Consider the following 20,458-nt stretch of genomic DNA (forward strand, 5'->3'; position numbering starts at 1 on the left):
GGACATAATGCCAGACCTGGATAAAATCTGAATAAGAAAAATGTTACTTAAAAAAATATTTATGTCATATATCCAGAAGCACTCTGTAACAAGAAATATATTATCAAAATTGAAATACGTTATGTGTAGAATTAAAAATTACTAAGGAGTGAGCTAACTTCAAAATTAGGATTCATTGAATTGAATTTCAGATTGAAAACATTACTGCCAAATGTAACTCTTGGAATCTAAGCATGTGTGTTTTTTAAGTTATCAAACTTAGATAATTTCTAAAGCCAAGAATTATATGTATGTACACATGATGAGTTCAACCGAACCCACAGACTTGGCACTTCTAATTGCTGTAGCAGCAAAACAATTTGATAATATTTGTGCTGTAAATACATCTTTGTTAATGTATTCCAATTAATTTATCTTGAATAATGGTGGACTGCTTTAAGTCCAATATTTCTTTTTCCAGAAAAGCTAACAATAAAGCATGAAATACAAAATCCAGGCAAATTTTGCAGGAAAGAATGGAAATGATCAGAAATCACATCATTTGCTTGGAATCTTTCCTTCATCATTAATATGGATTTTATATTCTGATGCTGAATTGTGAATGTGTGCCTGTGTGTTTGTATTCATAAATTGCTTCACGGAGTAATAATATATTAACATCCAAACAAGCCCTGAGAACTAAAATAGGGTGTTGGTTGGTCCAGTCAGTAATTATAGACTTTCAGTCAGAGGTAGATCTGCTAATTGCTAGTCTTGTAATTCAACATAGATATACATGTATTGAGAGAGAAAGAGAGAAATGGTTGCAACTTAACAAAATGAGGACAGTTTTGGGGAAAGTAGAATTATTATAGTTCTTATATTTTTGCAGTACTTTTATAATGTCATTGAGAATAGGGTCAGACCTTCAATAGTTTCTTTCAATTATTTCATAGTTGATTGCAGTTTTTTATGACAGTAATATGGTGTTGATCCTGAAAGGAAAGTTGTGTATATTAGGCCTTTCTATCATAAGTATATATTTATTTACTATAACAATTTGGTGGAATAAAATCAGAAAGTTTCAACTAAATATGTTTTTGTCAGTACAGATAGATTTGACTTTTTTTTTCCATGGAAGACTTCTGTTAAAATGCAGATATTAACAAGTCTAGTTCCACTGAGCACTGTATTATAAGCTGAAGGTTGAGGGAGTTGTCCAAGATGTCATTAAAGTTACACAGATTTATTGATGAATCTGTTATTTCCTTCTTTTTTCTTGAAAATATAGAACCAACAGAAGGAATATTGGGGGATCTAAGAAAACAAGCAGAACTACAACAATTTCATCATGCAAATTTAGGGCTAGATTGATTACTAGAAATGAGTCAGAAATGAATATGGGTGAGTGAATTGGATATGGATCAAAAAATAAAAATTATATGACAAAGATTAATCCTAAGCTACAAATTTTCATGTGTCAAGAACATTGCCTTTATTTTACAAATTTGTTTGAACTGATATTTTTTAAAATCTGTGAGTTTACCAAAACCTGAGAGAAGCATTTGCATAATTTATTTTAAAAAATAACATTAAAAGTTTGCCTTTGAAAGGTAAAGATTGAATACACTGTTTAAAAATGCCAATAAAAACCTCATTTATTTCATATATGCAAGTTGATTTGTACATCTATCTATAGCTATACTTTGAATGTATTTTACATTGCCTCTTTATGTAATTCATTGATGCAATTATAGTTGGAGGTTCATTTGATTTTTGCATGGTAGTATCTAAACTTATTCTGCTAATTTTGGTGCCTTTGTTTTTTATAAATTGAATTTTCAAATAATGGTTAGTTAGAACATGAACAGCATATGGACATCAATAATAGAACCTAGATTTGAAGATTAATATATGTAAAAATTATTCATTTTCAGAGAGGATTTTCTGGAAGAAGAAAAGATGTTGAAACAAAGAATATTCTACACCTAGCATCAACAATAGAATATTTTTTATTGATATATGTGCGTAAATGTATCTCAACATAATGAACTTATCAATGCACCATTTGTACTACGTCTTAGAAAACAGAGAGAGACAGAACATAGTTCTCTATTGCCCAACTGATTCTGTGTATGTTTTGGTGGGTATTATCTTAAAGCGCTAAGTGGGGAAAAAAAGATGACCAGTGTCAATTACAATGTAAATTGGTAGGAAATCACACACTGCTTTTAGACAAATACCTAAATGTGCACCCCCATAATTATTCTTCATGTTGTAAATTGACAGGATCTTTTAGAACACTGGGAGTTCATCAGAGACAAAGGTTCTTACCAGACACTCATGCTGCTTGCACTTTGATTTCATTGTTCATGTGCTTCTGAAATAGTTTTATGCTAGATAACTTTTGGCAATCTAATCCTTTTGAGCAACTAGGAGAAACTAATGTGTGCTTTATGAAGGAAAAGAAATTGAATATTCAAGATGAAATTACCACCCAAAATTTGAGCAACTTTTAGCCTTCAGGCTTCATTTGGTGTTTTGTTTCAATGAAGTTAACATAGAAAATCTCTATGTTGTTAACCCTGGTCAGCTTTAGTTGGAGAATCAGTTAAAGCAGGACAGCCCAGCACCTGATGACTCCAAATGATTTCCCGAATGCACATGTGTGGTTTACAGTATAATTCCTAAGTGCCATATATTGTCATCAGTCCTTAAATCTACCCAACAATGTTGTAACTGAAGAATAGAAAAGGGCACCAGTAGTGCTCACAGCATTGGAAGTGTCATACTAGTTATAAAATAGATATTCTTTCTTTCATGCACTTAATAGTAAATACATTGGGTGAGGTTTAGAAGACCTGAAGCTGAATTGTGTTCCTGTAATATAGCATATTTGTATCCAAATGTTGACTTCAGAAATTTCTGGAATGCATGCAAGTAGGTTTAAGCAAAATCATCCATCCACATGTAGGTGGGTGGGAAGTGTAGTAACGTAGGATGCTGTCTTACACCAGTGGTCCATTCAACCCAGTATTGTTGGGATCACTGTGGTTCTGGGCAGGAGCATTTCTTAGCCCTGTCTCAATTTTGAACTGGAAATTTACACACCAACCATGTTTCTTATTACAGAGCACAGATTTTCTAATGCAGAGATTTAAAATGCTTTTTTAAAAATTGTACTTGGCTCCGAATGTAATTTATGTTGCTAACAGTTACAAACTGTTTTGACATTGGTCAGTTGGAGACCAAGCTTAAGGCCCATACTATAGTGCTAATGTACTGTGCCCCTTTCTCAGTAGCTTAGGACTTGTGAACATCAGTAATATAGACCTGGATTTGATAATGTTTGCTAGCGCTGAGTTACATTCTTCATATACAGTGGGGCAAAAAAGTATTTAGTCAGCCACCAATTGTGCAAGTTCTCCCACTTAAAAAGATGAGAGAGGCCTGTAATTTTCATCATACGTATACCTCAACTATGAGAGACAAAATGGGGAAAAAATCCAGAAAATCACATTGTCTGATTTTTAAAGAATTTATTTCCAAATCATGGTGGAAAATAAGTATCTGGTCAATATCAAAAGTTCATCTCAATACTTTGTTATATATCCTTTGTTGGCAATGACAGAGGTCAAATGTTTTCTGTAAGTCTTCACAAGGTTTTCACACACTGTTGCTGGTATTTTGGCCCATTCCTCCATGCAGATCTCCTCTAGAGCAGTGATGTTTTGGGGCTGTCGCTGGGCAACACGGACTTTCAATTCCCTCCAAAGGTTTTCCATGGGGTTGAGATCTGGAGACTGGCTAGGCCACTCCAGGACCTTGAAATGCTTCTTACGAAGCCACTCCTTCGTTGCCCGGGCGGTGTGTTTGGGATCATTGTCATGCTGAAAGACCCAGCCACATTTCATCTTCAATGCCCTTGCTGATGGAAGGAGGTGTTCACTCAAAATCTCATGATACATGGCCCCATTCATTCTTTCCTTTACACGGATCAGTTGTCCTGGTCCCTTTGCAGAAAAACAGCCCCAAAGCATGATGTTTCCACCCCCATGCTTCACAGTAGGTATGGTGTTCTTTGGATGCAACTCAGCATTCTCTCTCCTCCAAACACAAGAAGTTGAGTTTAGACCAAAACGTTCTACTTTGGTTTCATCTGACCATATGACATTCTCCCAATCCTCTTCTGGATTATCCAAATGCTCTCTAGCAAACTTCAGACAGGCCTGGACATGTACTGGCTTAAGCAGGGGGACACGTCTGGCACTGCAGGATTTGAGTCCCTGGCAGCATAGTGTGTGACTGATGGTAGCCTTTGTTACTTTGGTCCCAGCTCTCTGCAGGTCATTCACTAGGTCCCCCCGTGTGGTTCTGGGATTTTTGCTCACCATTCTTGTGATCATTTTGACCCCACGGGATGAGATCTTGCATGGAGCCCCAGATTGAGGGAGATTATCAGTGGTCTTGTATGTCTTCCATTTTCTAATTATTGCTCCCGCAGTTGATTTCTTCACACCAAGCTGCTTGCCTATTGCAGATTCAGTCTTCCCAGCCTGGTGCAGGTCTACAATTTTGTTTCTGGTGTCCTTCGACAGCTCTTTGGTCTTGGCCATAGTGGAGTTTGGAGTGTGACTGTTTGAGATTGTGGACAGGTGTCTTTTACACTGATATCAAGGTTAAACAGGTGCCATTACTACAGGTAACAAGTGGAGGACAGAGGAGCCTCTTAAAGAAGTAGTTACAGGTCTGTGAGAGCCAGACATCTTGCTTGTTTGTAGGTGACCAAATACTTATTTTCCACCATGATTTGCAAATAAATTCTTTAAAAATCAGACAATGTGATTTTCTGGATTTCTTTTCTCATTTTGTCTCTCATAGTTGAGGTATACCTATGATGAAAATTACAGGCCTCTCTCATCTTTTTAAGTGGGAGAACTTGCACAATTGGTGGCTGACTAAATACTTTTTTGCCCCACTATATAACCCAGAAGCATTACAAAAGCAGGAGTGATTATGAAATACGAATTACAGTTTTTCATTAGTGAAACATTACATTAAGTGAACTGGGCATAAATAACAGATACATAATCCAGAAATGAGGATATTAAGTTATTTAGTGTGTGTATTCCAGATATTAAAGCAACAAATTTTGATAGGAAAACCTTAACAACAACAAATTGCCCAGTACTTTCAGTGAAGACAGCAGCTGATTACTTGCACCTTGAAGTCAATATCCTCTTGTATCCCTTTCAGAATTGACTTTTGTCCTAGTTGCTTGTTCTTGGTTTTACATTTTGTTCTACTCTGAAATGTAAAACACTACTCCTAATTTTACAGAATATGAAACCACGCACTACAGAATTTTTTCCCTACAGCACCTTTCCCACACAGTCCATTCTGTTTGAAAATCTGCTATTAAGGGTTCCCACTATCTGGAGAATTAGAGTCATAGAATCTATGGAAAAGGAGAATCTGCTGTGTTAATCATAATGTTTTTCCATTTAAGAAATATGTTAATGGCACGACATCCATTACAATAGAGTTCATTCATCCTCCGTATGTCTGGGCACATCTCTGTATGTTACTCTATTAAACTCAGTCTCCTGCAAAGGAAAGGTCTCATAACTGTTTATTTTATATTTTGGATGTGATTTCTACTTTGCAAAGCCTACAAAGACTAGAGACCCACAACTTGCTTTAAAGTGGCTTTATCCCTTTTCAGGTAATAATTTATGGAACTTGCATGCCACCTCAACAACTCTGGGCTGCTCACAACAAAGAAATTACAATAAAATCAATAAAAGGGAAAGATAAAAGATGGCAAGTGCAATGAAGTGAGGGGTCCCTCTCCCTCGCTGAAGGCCTGGGTGAAGAACTTTGGAAGGGCCAAGCAGTGGTAGCTCTAGCAGTGTGTTGTCCAAACCTGGCCACTTTTAAGATGAGTGGACTTCAACTCCCAGAATTCCCCGGCCAGCATGGCTGGCCAGGGAATTCTGGGAATTGAAGTCCACTCATCTTAAAGTGGCCAGGTTTGGACAACACTGCTCTAGCACTTTGACAGGGCAAGCACATTACTTTTAGTGAATCTGTATAAATTGAAGAGGTGGATCCTGCTTCTATTTCCACGTGATTCTTCCATGTCACCATGTTCAAATAAGGAATCATCAGAAATTCTCAGAATTCTAGAATTAGCATCCATCACAGCAACTTTGGAAAAAATCTGTGCATTTCTACCACACATGGATAATTTGAGGCACACCACCAGCCTACCTTTGGCTATCTTCAAGGTACTATTTCCTTAGAAGTTCATGGAAGACCAAATTACCATTTAGAAATGCTTGAAGAGTTTATTTTTAATAGTAAGGGTTAAGCAGGTAGTTAACATTGCAGCTACGTCAGTGTATTTTTAAGTGGGCATTCTGTGTTTCAGTGTTAATGCATTTAGGTGATAGTTAAAACAGACAACGCAATTAAACAATGGATCACTATATATAAAATGCAGCCGGCAGAGGCTTCTGATGCAGTAAAATTGTTTTATGTTTCTTGCTTTCAAGTAACATTGACATTCCACTTGCCATATCTATTCATTGCTGTTTTATCTAATTCAGTTCATAAATCCCTATTTTTTCCAACCTTCATGGATTTTCCTCCCATTACATTAGGGGGCTTGTGCTGGATGATAAAAACTTTGTTTTATTACTGTAACTGATTTTAATTCTATTTCTATTCATTGCATCACATTCTCATTCACCTAGAATTTTTCACAGTAAAGACTTTAAGCCTATTATTGAGTAATAAACGTACTGTGTAACAACTAGGGTTAGGTTAAATGCAATTTTACATGCTGGTCCCAAAATAATTAGCCATCTCTCTCAATTCTATGTCACAAATATTGGTGTGTGCATATGTATAGATAGATAATTATGGCATAGCTTTGAAATGGAAATGCCCATTGAGTATAAAGAGAAAAAATCCAAACCTTCACCTAGGCACTTTCGGAAAAAACTATTGGGGAAAAAAAATCACCTTTTTGTTCAAATGATTGAAATTTTATCAAGAACTGTCATTTTACTAAGTGCCTTCATGTCATAAAAATGACCAGATTTCTCATGCAATGGTCATTTCTGTTTAAGAACTACAACATATACATGGTGTGTGTAAGCATAATTTCTTGATCACTTATTCGGAACATTGAACAATGGCTAATATATTTCCTAGCATTTTACATTATGAAAAATTTAGGTATTATGTAAATGAAGTTACTAAAGTTGTGAAAACACAATTACATCTAAGGGCTTAGCGAATAAAGGTTGCCCTGGTTTGCATGGAAAGAATTATTTTGGAATTATATGTTATGTACTTGACTGGATTGCTAGCTGCCATCTATCAAATATTACTTACACTTCCTTAAATTTAAATATTAAAATTGAGGAGGGTTCCAACAATATTTTGCAGCACAACCAAATAATGTTTTTCAAAAAAAAAAAAAAATGTAAAGCTCTTCATGTGAATTTAAGAATTGTATTTTCAAAATATAAATTCCTGGGCTTTTCCCGTCTCTGACTTAAACAGATGCAAATTCTCACGTCTGCTTATTCTTGCTGATAGCTTGTCCATGTAATACCTCAGTAAATCTAGGTGGAGTGGAAGAAAGCACCGAGAAGGCAAAATGTTCAGTCTCTGCAGGCATGAAATATAAGAGACACCCCTTATTGTGGAGCCAGTGATGGAGATAAATAAATTACTGGGTACTACTTTCACCATTTTGTTCAGCTAAGAATCTGGTAGATTTTTAGTACCTATTTTAAGTTCAACTGAAGCCATTCCAAAAACACTTTTTTAAAAAATGTAAGTGCTTGAATTTATTTTGTACAAAATTCCTGCTTAATTTTGTTCAAGAAAATTGTTGCCCAGCAAATACAGAGGTTTGATAACGAGAAATTTAAAAAGGTGTATCTAACTGTATCTTCATGGCTGAGAACAATGCACTATTTTCATTACTGTAGAGAGTGCTAGGAAGAATCTTGTTTTTCAATAAACTGTGTAATTGACTTGTTTTGTCTATCTGCTCTCACCACCACTTAAAAGTCGTAAGAAGAGTTATTTATATTCAACTATACCACTGGGACTCCCACCATCTAATATCATTAAACCTATATTTAAAACTTGACAAAAAATGGAATGTATGGCATCACGGGAATGTCTCCATTGTAATAGATCTAGTCCTACTGCGACTCACCTTTGCCTGCTCAGTGTGAGAGCTGATGAATGCTTTTGTGTGTGCTTGGGAGAGAAAACCGAGATGATACCTTTTTGTATTTATATGCAGATAGGGATTTATGCTGCTTGACTATACAGCCCAACTGTTTCCAACTTATAAGCCATACAGATACTGCACTTTTGGATTTCAAAACAGTTTATTTTAAAAGTAAATGTTTGAAATGTTGTGGCTTTCATAATATTGAAATTTGGACACCTGTAGTCCCTATTTCTGAGAAGTTTTTACACTGCGTGAACTACACTGACGAACCTCAGTTAATGAAGTGGTTTGTGAAGGCTTTTAAATGGCTACGTAGTCATCCACGCAGAGTCAAAGGACTAGTGGTGCTCTAGCCTACGTGCCATTGCTGAATTTGACTGACATCCAAAACATATGGCTTCTGTCTCAGATTTGTGTGTCTTGAAGAGAAGGCCCCAGTTCCCAGGAAAACCATTGAGGACCCTGAGAAGGACCCCCCCCCCTTTTTTTAAAGACAAACGGCTCCTTCGTGATGAGCAAACTCAGGATCCAGGTTATGCTCAACCAATGAAAGGTCCTGTGGCACCTCAAAGCCATAATAAATATACTACTCCATAAGCTTTTGGTGGCTCATGATTTGCTTTGTCAAAAAAAAAAAAAACCCTTTCATGAAATAATACATTTGTTAGCTTTTAAGTTGCCATAGGTCTGGTTTGTTGCAAGAGTTTTAATCCAGCAATCCCTCATTAATTTACCTCCTTGGTAAATTAATGACCTGCTAAGACTTTTAGTTTTAACTGCCCCTCTGCAAAAGTTAATTCTATGACCACATCAAGAAACGTACTGTTTTTGGATCATGTTCAATGCATTTATTTCAGAAGACTGCATGGAATAAAAAACATTACTACAAGGCAAGACACTTTTTGTCTGAGGTGATGAAGTGTACTGTAGAAGTTAGTATTTATATGGAAACACTTTCAAACAAGTAATTAAGGAGACTGCATTGCATCCGAATCTCTGAAGTGAAATGAAATAAATGTTCCTTCCATCAGTCTTCTATTCTGAGCCCCACACAGATACATTCACTGAAACATGGTATATATAAGCAAGAAACCAATAAATGACAGTAGAGGGTGTCATTAAAGATGTCAATTGCAAATATGATGCCCATCTGCAAATCGATATTCCACACCAATATACATACTTCCAATAAACTCTTCACTTTTCTGCCAGATATAAAATTACTTTGTCCTCTTTACAAATGCACCATTTTCAAAATAGGTGGAGCTACAAACACATGTGGATTAAGCAGTAAACTTCAAAACATAATTTACTTAACCATATGTTAAATCTCTGCTAAAAGGCTAAAACATTCCACCTACGAAAAATGGCAGAAGTAACCTGTCTATCTGGAAGGTGCTTCTGTACAGGAAGACTTTTAGTTTAATGTACTATATACACAGCTTTTTTAAAGGTTAGTTATAGGTACTTCATAAAACAACATTTTATCTATTATACATGATGAGAGCTGGATTCTGTCATCCAGATGTTAAATTACATAAAATGAGCGAGCATGTGAATACCTATAGAAAAGCCTAACTTTTCGTAGTTAAGAGTCTACTTTACTGTCAGAATGGAACCATCACTTCCACTTTTACTAAACAACAGGACACCCGTGTATTTTAGCCAGACATACTGCTACATAAGTGCATAATACAAACCGATATGTTAAACCTCAATCTTTTTTTTTGGCTTTTAACTGTACATTAACACTTTGTGCTTATTTTGACTGTGCAGCTTAATACGTGTTGCTTGATAGAGAGAGGGAGCGGGGAGAAGAAGAGAGACATATTTCAATTTTATAAAACTTGATTAAACCATGTTCCTAAAATCTGGGAGACTGAACAGCTGGATGGGTGGGTGGTACCTTTTATTGAAACTCTGGTATTTTGTAGGAAGAAAAATTATTTATATTTTTAATACTGAATCAATAAAAATAGCAAGCCTGATCTGTTGGTAACCCTGTGTAAAACACTCTTGACTTTTGTGCAATAGTCTGAGACACTAATAAGGTGCTGCCCTTCACCCATTGTGAATTTTAGGAGTAAAAGAACTAAAAACCATCTCTTTGACAGGATAGTCTCTTTCCTGGAGAAACTCAAGCCCCAATATATCTGTTTGCCTCTAAACAGCCACAGTCAGACACTACTGCTGCTTCTCTTCTTAATTTGGCCCCTTTCAATGGGCAGCTATTAAGTGTCTTGAGAGGGCCAATCACTTAAAAATATAGCAAAAAGGATTAGAAGTCTCATTCATTTCTTGCAGCTTGCTGGATTTTGGGAGCATATGTCAAATGCTATTGCAGAGATCTAAGCAGTGCACGTATTTGCCTATTTGTACAGATCGATTTCCCCTCGAATGATGATGCAAAAATAATATAACGTGAAAAACAAAATTCAATCTTGCAAACAGGATTGGCCCCACTTGCCAGGATGTAGGATGTTTTCAAATCCTGCAAAATGTGTTCAGTCCTCATAGCGGAGTTGCCTTCATTCAAACATTTCATAATGACGTGTTTGCCGTACACGGGGGACCATATCCATAAGGAGCCTGAAAAATGAAAAGAAACCCAGGTCAAAGGCAATAGTTATAAATAACAAAGACGCAGCCATAAATAACAGTGCTGCATGTTTTTAAGTATCCTCCTAATCGGTGCTTACCTATCCGAAAACAGCAAATTACATTATGCATTCCAATCAATATAGTTTTTTAGTAATAAGTCAGTAAGTTCACTGTAATTAGAACAGGAAAATATATACAAACACTGAATAAATGGTACACAGGGTATAGATTCCTTCATGCCTCAGTCATGGAGCAAAATTCAAATGCAAATGTAAAATACATTTTTTAAAAGAAAAAGTTTCACTCACTTGGCACCATAGGCAAATATTGTGAGTCCAATCAGAACTCCTATACTTCCATCCAGGTACCAAACAGAAGCATTGTGCTTAAAAACCTCTGCACTCAGGAGGATGGAAAAACCCATGATTCCTCCTACCAGAGAGTTGAAACCTATAATGAAATAAATTAAGATTAGGTCCTCCTCGCTAGAACAGTGAAGTCAAGGAATAGCTAATGCTGTGGGATGCAAGACTTGCATGCTGTTATACCTGAGATGTTATCCCTTGGTGCCTGCTAGTTGAATTGCAACTCCCCAAAGCTTTAAAATATAGTCTACAACTAACTAAAGTCCACTTCAGAGTGTGTTCTTTACAGCTCAGAAATCTAATTCATCATATCATAAATCACTGTTATCCCAATTCACACACTGAGGTTCCTATTAACCCATTAATTGTCCTCACCATTTGCAACTGCTGCCTGAATACATCCATCCATGCAAGGCTATGGAACTGGCAGACTTGCTTTTAATAGCAAGCTATAATACATTTCATCAGCTGCACACAAAGAAAGATGAAATCATTTATTCCTTCAGTGCAGCCACAGTAGAGGTGTCCTGGGTCTTTAAGGCTCTGCACTATCAAATTCTGTGGACTGCATTTGAATTAATACTGACCATCTGCTTTCTAGAAGCCCGAGCAGTAACTTCACTAGCACTGCAGTAGATCCAATCCCGCAGGGACAATATGACAGCTATGCAAATATGGCAGAGGAGGAAGATGAAGCTTGCTGCCAAGGAAAGTCTATTCGCTTTTGTAAAACAAACGAACAAAACACGGAGCCCCAAACAGTGAAAAACTGTTATACAGTGCTGCAGGAAGGAAAGACTAGCTCTGCTTGATATTTTATCAATGTTTATAAAATAATTGCTTGAACCCATTATTGACAGAAAAGCTACTGACAGCACAAAGGTTGTTCTTTTGTAACTTTTTATCAATTCTCCTTTTTCCCTATAGCATCTTCCACTAAACCTCCACCCAGGACAGATAGCCTGGGCTCGTGGCAGAAAAGGGAGCAACTGGGCACATTTGATATACCCTGGGGGGGGGGGGCGGGGGGGACAGGAAGGCTCTAATTTGTGCCTTTGGGTTCTCAGAGACACCAGAGATATCCTCCAACAGTGACAACCACACCCAAGAGCTCCATCGCCATTCACTAGGAATTCCACATTTCAGAGAACTTCCCACTGGGGTTGTGAATGCTAGACAGTAACTAATAACATGCCTCTCAAAAAATAAAATTACTAGGGGAAAAAATGGTCATATTTCAGCTCTGTTTTCAACTTCTGGCCATAAGATGTCAGTCTGATCACATCTCTCCCCCACATCCATAAACACAAATTATCCGCAATCTTAATATGTTATATGCATGATTCATCTGAAGCCCACAGGTTTCATGTTCCCCCATTGTGTCATCACTATAACACTCTCTCACATGCGCATACATACACTCACATGCATACATACATACATATTCCTTTGACCCTAACTCTTGCCCTTTGCTTTAAGGCAAGTGATTACAATGAAAATCCTCCTCCCTCTATTGGCCCCACCTTCGGGGTTAACATATTCAGAGACACTCTTTTCCGGCATTAGCTAAATAGGTTGTTTATCTCATCAATATCCCCCATATGTTATTTAGACTTAGGCTCAGTGAATGGCTTAGTGGACTTCATGGACATTTTAAATGTATTTCTCCAGCAGCAACTGAAAATGACGATTCTATTCTGTAAAGACAGAATTAAAAACTTATTGGTGAAGCTATTGGGACTAGCTAGCATATTCCAGACAGACTGGGTAGCAGGCACATGGGTATTTTATATCCCACAGCAATCATGTTGTGAGACTGCCCCCAACATCATCTCCAAATTATAAATGTGCCAACACAAAATCCTAGTCTTAAATTGAGGACATCAAAACGATCAATCAAAAGCCACTTTTTCAACATGTCTATGTAGTCACCAGGAATTGAGCTTGAGGGAGACTTTACCTTTATTTTAAGAACTGTGTACATCTTATTTTTTAATGGCTTGTGAGTAAGTTTCTCATTTTCTAGGGATTCTATTCTACTCAACCTAACAATGCAAAACTACAGAAATCTGGGCTTAGCTATATTTAACTAAAATAGGTTAAACACATAGACACCAGACTAATTACAGAGTTCACTCCTTAATTTTGTTAATAGGAAAAAAACAGCAGCAGTGCAATTATCACAAGGATATAATTAAAGGAAGAAAAGGGAACATTCTCAGCTATTTGCAAAAACCACAGGTCTGGTTACCCTAAGCTCAGAAAATAGGTAGATGATACAGTATTTGTAGAATATCTAACATGCATGTCAGAAGGTGTTCATCTCTCTATTTACTGAATTAGATTTTTCCATGTAGATCTGTGCTTAAAACAATAGAATGTTTGTTCCATTTCTCTTTTTTATACATTATAAGGCAACTTTTAGTAATCAGGTCTGTAGTTTTTGCTAATAGGCAAATTATATAAAATAAAAATTAACATTAGGCAAGCATCATTCTCTATTATCATAATATGTATTTTTGCAGCAATGCCTATGGCTCCACAGCATCTTGGGAGAATCAGTTCACCTTCAGATTGTACCTACCACAGGCTCTCCAAATTGGAACTCTGTCTCCAACCACAACCTCTCACTAATTAATTTTGTTAATTAAGTGATATCAAATGCTGCTGAAAACTCCAGCAGAGTTAACAGTTATGCATCCCTATTTATTGCAAGAACTTTATGGACTGAATCACTCTTTCAGTCCATTTCTCCCTCCATGCCTGTCTATGATTATCTACACACACACTACACTTGATCTTAGCCAAAAGGCCGAGAAGCGATGATTATCTCCTGGAATCTACCCCAGGGACCCTTTGTGCATGAAATCAAAATACTATTTATAATGCTAAATAGTTTGGGGTTAGGATATTTGAAGGCCCATGACCCTCTAATAAACCTGCCCATAGTTTATTATGAGCAACAGAGCCTCTGGCATTGCCTACCAAATGGAAAATCGACTTTGGAGGATATTCAGGCAGGGCCTTTTTAATAGCAACACCATGACTCTAGAACATTCTTGAAGTAAGACTGGCTCCTTCATTGCTCTGCTTTTAAAATCCAATAAAAACTATTCTACACAGTTGGATTTTTAACTCTCTGACACAACATAATTCTCTAATTCTAATGCTATCCTCAAATGTTATTTTGTTTTCTGATCAACTTTAATTCATATTTTCATTATACTTTGTCCCAGATGAGTGGTAGAGGATAAGATTTATACATTTAATTAAGTAAGAAGACATACTCTTCTTGTATTATGCTGGGAAACCATCAGGGCACCAGAATAATTGAAAAAGTATCAAGTGAATATATCTTACTTCCCTAAACGTGTCAGAAAAGACTTGAGCCAGAATTCATCTCTTCAGAAATCTACCCCATATTCATTAACGACAGAAGCTTCACAGACTTGACATGGCTAGATCAGGTTTACTGCAGAACACAAGAATCAAGCCCTCTATAGACATCAGGCCCAAAGTTCCAATCATATGACTTTTCCTCCTGTCCTTTCAAGTCTATGAACTGTTAGCCATTCTTTCCTGGCCTTGAAAATAGGAGACATCTGCTCCATGTTTATATAACAGTTCCATCTGGCCTTAGAAGTGTCACCTAATGTAAGGTCACCAAAGGTTATGGAGAAGGAGATGAGTTACAAGTTCTCCAAAATGTCCAGTTGGCTGATTGTCATGTACAGCTGCAAGAGTTTTTCCTTCAAGTAATAAAGAACATATAACTGGCCAATGTGTCACAGTTTTCCTCATTCCCAAGGAAAGGGGAAGGAAGAAAAGGAGATCCCTGAATATCATCTATCCAAGCATACAGCTCTTACTTTTACTGAGCAGTAAAGTCAAATTTGGATCAGGTAGGAAAGGGGTCTCCCTTCTAGCCCCAAGAGTCTCAGGGCAAGTGTCAAATAAGGAAACAGCATTTTCTGGGTACAGAACAGCATGGGAGAATGGTCACAGGGTAAGAAATATCCTGATTTGCATTTCTGTTGGAGAATTCACTGAAGATGCCCATAGTGCCAAAGTTGTATTTCTGAGCCCATCTGGGTCTGTGGGGTAACAGCAATGATTAAAAAGTGATGCTCAACTTGGCATGTCTGAGGAATCTCAAGCTTCAGTCTATCTGCCCACATATGAGTAAATATCTGAGTCTCTCTATACATCAGAGTTGGCAATTCAAAAGCGTAATTGATCCAACAGCCCTGTGAGACGATAGCTGTGCTAACCAAATTAAATCATTCTGAAATTTAGGTTAATATCTCTAAACAACTTGCTTGTCTATACAATCTGTTATTGGATTACAGCTTCTGTTTCACAGATTAACTTTCCTATGCCTTGGCTCATGAAGGATTTTTCATTTGGGGTAGGGAATACATGTGACTCTTCATAAATAAGATTAGTCTTGCTCATATTGTTTGGGAATTCTCTTTATGCAGTCACTACACAGGGGCCTGGATAAAGACCACATATTGTAACAAAAAAAAAAAAAAAGCCCACAGTCTGGCCCTGCTTTGTGCATGCATGAGAGATAAAGTAACAGTGAAATTCTACTTGTTAACCCCAGATGTAAGTCTCACTGAGATCAAAGGTTATTTCTCCCAACTGAGTAGGAATGGGAGAGAAAACATATCTTTTTATTTTTCACAATAGATAAATCAATCAATGCTTCCTTCAAGAATCTGCAGAGGAAAAGAGATATGTCACAAAATTACAATTCCTAGTGAGAACAATCAGTCATTGTTGCTGGGAAACACAATAAATTATGCTGACAAAGTGGAAAAAATTCCATGATGTCTTTAAAAAAAACATATCTAGGATTTTATAAAGGATTGTTTTCATTGTTGCTGTTACTAAAACAACACCAAACCAGATACATAGTTATAATTTGTAGGTAAAGAACCCAGTTTTTAAATCTGTGCTAAGAACTTTGTGATTCAAGGCTTATTTTAAAAGCATTTTAACTTTAAAAGTGGAGAGAAAGCCACTGGCTAGTGAAATGCATGTGTGTGCGTGCGGGGTGGGTATCAGTTAAATAGCAAAACAGAGATTCCTGACAATCCCATCATTGCACACATTAAAAATATTTAGGAGTATAAGTGATATAATCTACTGTATTCCTGGAGTCTGGAAAACAACAACAAAAGACAAACAGCAACTTCAGGCAAAATGCAGGTGGACTATTATTATTATTGAATCTGGTAACATTAGGACCTTTTTTTCTTTAACGTCTACATTCTGTCCTAAACGTCTAGTGTGAAAAGCCATCCGGATTCCTGCAGTGAATTTTGGCACATTGTTCTCCTTTGACTGTAAACATTTTATCTGGCTATTTGGCTTCAATTTTTATTTATCCCTGTGCTTTATTTATTTATTTAGACAAACTCTTACTGGCTTTTCATCATGATCACAATCTCAAAGCAGCAAAATGACAGGACCAGTTAGTCCCTGGAGTACTTCTGTCCATGATGTTTGCTTCTAAATTTGTTAATTTTTCTAAGAGGTCATGGGTTGCCAAAGAGAGAAAGAAGTGTTCAGCGAACCCAAAAAAGTTAGCCAAATCTGTTATACACACGTTACCCAAGTCTCCTCTCTGTAATTTAATCCAACCACATATTACCTTCTCTTATGTCTACTTCATTATCCTTTATTTGATGTAATAGTATCAAGAAAGAAATATCTGTTTGCTACTTACCATCTGTTAACAATGCTCTGCTTGTAAGCACATTCCCCAACATAAATTTGATCACTGCTAGGGTAGTACAAAGGATTCCACTTAAAATTGAAACACTGTATAGGAAGTCATCCTGAAAAAGAAAATGGAATATTCTATGCCATTTTGCCACATAATTCAAATAATAAATTCAAAGTTGCCAAAAGAGAGAATAGTTCCAAAAGTTCTGGGCCAAAGCTAGCTCACGACTGACTGATTTTATAATATATATAAACTGCTCCATCCTTACAGACTCTGGGTAGGATACAAAGACAAACAAAAATGGAAAATAATTATAAACAATTATCAGTAAATACCATAGGTGTCCATAAACTAAATTTATCTAATCTAAGGCCCAAATGGATGCTAAGGAAAAAACTGTTTTGGCTTGTTTACAAAATCCCAGCAGAGTTTAGAGCCATTGCCACCCAGAGTCACTTGCTGAGATAGGCGGCTACATACAGGTTGAATGGATGGATGGATGGATGGATGAATCTGTATCTCCAGGAGGGGGTTATTCCATAAAGTGGGAACCACTGCTAGAAGTCCTGTTACCTGGCCCATGCTCCATCTCCCTCCTAAGAAGGGGGACCTGTATTAAGCCCTCTCTTGACAATTGGACCAGATCAGCAATTCTGGTATTGCCCAATAGTTCCTGGTGCTGCACCACACACGGTTTTGAAAGTAATAACAGTCCTGAATTGGGGCCAGAATTATGTCCTCCCCAAAGAGGCACTGATAATGGGTGTACTGGGCATGGTAGGTGGCAAAAAGAATGATATTGCGAAATTGGAAAAGTGATGTTAGTCCAGACATTGATTTTTGGAAATGTGTAATTTATCCTTCTGGAAAAGGCAATATTTCTAACTAATCAAATAATGACATAATATATTCTTCTTTGGTATAGAGTTTATGATATTTTACAAGAATACTGAGGTATTACTAGATGACTTCTTTTTAACTTTTTGTCTTTGATGATAATATAGTATTATAAGGTATCTTTTGTAAACCAGTGACATTTATTTAAGACATAACTTAGTTTTTTAGTACTGTAATTTGTTAAGTATGTTTAGAGTCTTTAAAGGCTTGGGGGGGGGGGTTCTTTTTTCTTTCTTTTTATCTGGTTTAGTTTTAATTTTTTGGTTGGTGTTCTTCATTAATTGTTTTTAGTATTGTTTGGTTCTTTTCTATGGATTATCTTTGTATTTTGTTTATTTTTTGTAAACTTCTAAAAAAGAACAATTATTATTATTATTAATAATAACAGCAACACCACCACCATCTGAAATGGAATCGCTGCTCAACACTATCTGAATATACAAGCCAAGATATTGCAATGGAGTTTGGACTGGGCAAATGTGCCATCCTTATGTCAACAGGGGGAAAATAGTGAAAACTGAAGGAATCAAGATGCCCTATGGAAATAACATCAGGGATGAAGAAGATCATTACAGATACCTGGGCATCTTTCAGGCTGACAACATCAAGCACACTAAAGTCAAGAAGAGGGTTAGTAGTGAATACATCAGAAGAATGAAGAAGATCTTGAAGTCCAAACTCAGTGGCAGAAATACCATCAAGGTGATTAACACCTGGGCAAGGCAGCTTTACTTGGAACAGTTTACATCCTGTGACAATACCTTTAACACCATCAAACAATAACATCTGCCTATCCCAGGTCCTTGGGAAGGACTTGATAGGTGGATAAAAATGCCAAATCCAGTCTAAGCAACTGGCTGGCTGTGCCAGCACCAATAATATAAAAATAAAAATCACTTTTATGATAAACAAGTAGCATTAAGTAGCAGAACACTATAATTTTTAACAGCTGTATGAAGGAGAACAATCCAATCTTCCTGAAAAGCAAGATCCCCCAATTTTTACTACCTTCCTAGGTGGTGACACCAGAACAAAGCTAGCTTGATCAAGACCAACCTCAGGCATGAGGAGAGACGGTCTTTCAGATGAATATTTCAATAGAGTACATCTATGTGTCCCTGGAGGAAACAAGAAAAGTTATCTTTCTCCCCCCACCCCTATAGAAACAATTCATATTCAGAGCTAGCAGCCACAGCAAAACAAATCTGAGGTCTTGGAAGCTGGAGAGAGCAGCAGATCCAAGCCTCAGAGAAAGGGAAGAAAGCATTGGTTTCCTACCACTTTCTGCCAGCCAGACAAGAAGATTTCAGGGCTCCAGCCAGTTTGGAACAGAAGGCCACCTTTTCTGGAACGGAGAGTGAAGCATTTTGTGCCAAAGCCCACACATCCAACAGCTGTCTAATTTAGGCTTTCCTATTAATTCTGCCTACTAAAAAGTTACTCTGGCTTTTCTGTTTATTGCTTTAAAAAAATATTGCTACATGACCCCTTCAAATATTGTGTTTAAAATATTACCAATCTACAGCTTCATGAAAAGCAAACCAAGAACTGAATAAAGAAGAGGAGGAAAAGAGAATGCAAAAAGAAAGCTCATTCAGGTTTCTGGCACAAATGCTGTCAAATAAACAAACACCAGAATCTGTTCAACGAACTATTATTAACACTTCTACATTAGAGCTGCTGACTACAACACCTGCTTGCTTTTTCTAACTATCTCTGCAAGCCAATATATCACAGGTGTTTCACACACACACACACCAAAATTAAACTGGTCCTCTCCATATTCCACTTTCAAAAAGAACAGACTGTGCCAGAGCAGAAATAAGTTACCATCATTCATGAAGTTCTGGAGAGTTTAAATGCACCTCTCATCCAAGGATTTGATAACAGCCAAAGAGTCCAATGCAGAGATGAGAATATAATGACAACAGGACAGACAATGATCTATCCACAATCTCTGGCAACAGTACAAGAGTCCTGGGAGTGAATTATTACCTTTCCAAATTAATTCACCTTCCACAAATGATGAGACATACTTTAATACAGTGGTAAATGAATAAAATAACCCTAGCCATCTGCTGCCATATCCCCCAGGACCTTTCCTCTTTGATGCCATGTATCTTCTCCTTGATATTGCTTCTGAAAATCATTAAATAAGGGAACAAATCCATCGAGTCATATTGTTTGTGGCTTCACTAGATTATTTTAATTAGAAGAGCAGTACTGAATTATAACCAGAGGATTAACATTTAAACACTACCATAATGACAAAAATCATTTTTATTTAAAATAAAATTATTAAAAGTATATATACATGTGCTTATATGTGTGTGTACATTATATATTTGTTTAAATACATGCACGTAAATGTGCTTTTATCAGCCCTCCCATTCATCTGCATCAGTGCACCTGCTTTTAACATAATGCAGCATCAAATCAATATATATGCTTTAAATTGCACTATGACATTACACTGGCATAGGTCATTGATAATCCCCATCCTTAGCTCCTGCAGCAAATTTGTTATAAAATTAAAATGTGCTAAAACTCTGAAAACAAAATGTAATCAATTTAAAATAAAAGTATAGAAGGCACTAAAACAGTAGTTTTAATTGT

At 36.7% G+C, this 20,458-nt stretch overlaps 1 protein-coding gene across 1 annotated transcript in view; it reads right to left on the minus strand.

The window, feature by feature from the left end:
- Positions 1 to 10,770: 10,770 nt before the first annotated feature.
- The window catches only part of TMEM163 (transmembrane protein 163), an 81,999-nt gene continuing 72,311 nt past the window's right edge, over positions 10,771 to 20,458 (minus strand). The window contains exons 6-8 of the mRNA XM_007427038.2: positions 16,946 to 17,057; positions 11,152 to 11,293; positions 10,771 to 10,831 (exon numbers count right to left, since the gene is read on the minus strand). Of these exons, the coding sequence (XP_007427100.1) occupies positions 10,771 to 10,831; positions 11,152 to 11,293; positions 16,946 to 17,057 (315 nt within the window). The remainder of the gene's footprint in view (positions 10,832 to 11,151; positions 11,294 to 16,945; positions 17,058 to 20,458) is intronic.

This window comes from Python bivittatus, unplaced genomic scaffold, assembly GCF_059951505.1.
Source record: "Python bivittatus isolate LINGU-HERP-01145 unplaced genomic scaffold, Pbiv_v1 ctg000480_np1212, whole genome shotgun sequence".
NCBI classification, from domain to species: domain Eukaryota; kingdom Metazoa; phylum Chordata; class Lepidosauria; order Squamata; family Pythonidae; genus Python; species Python bivittatus.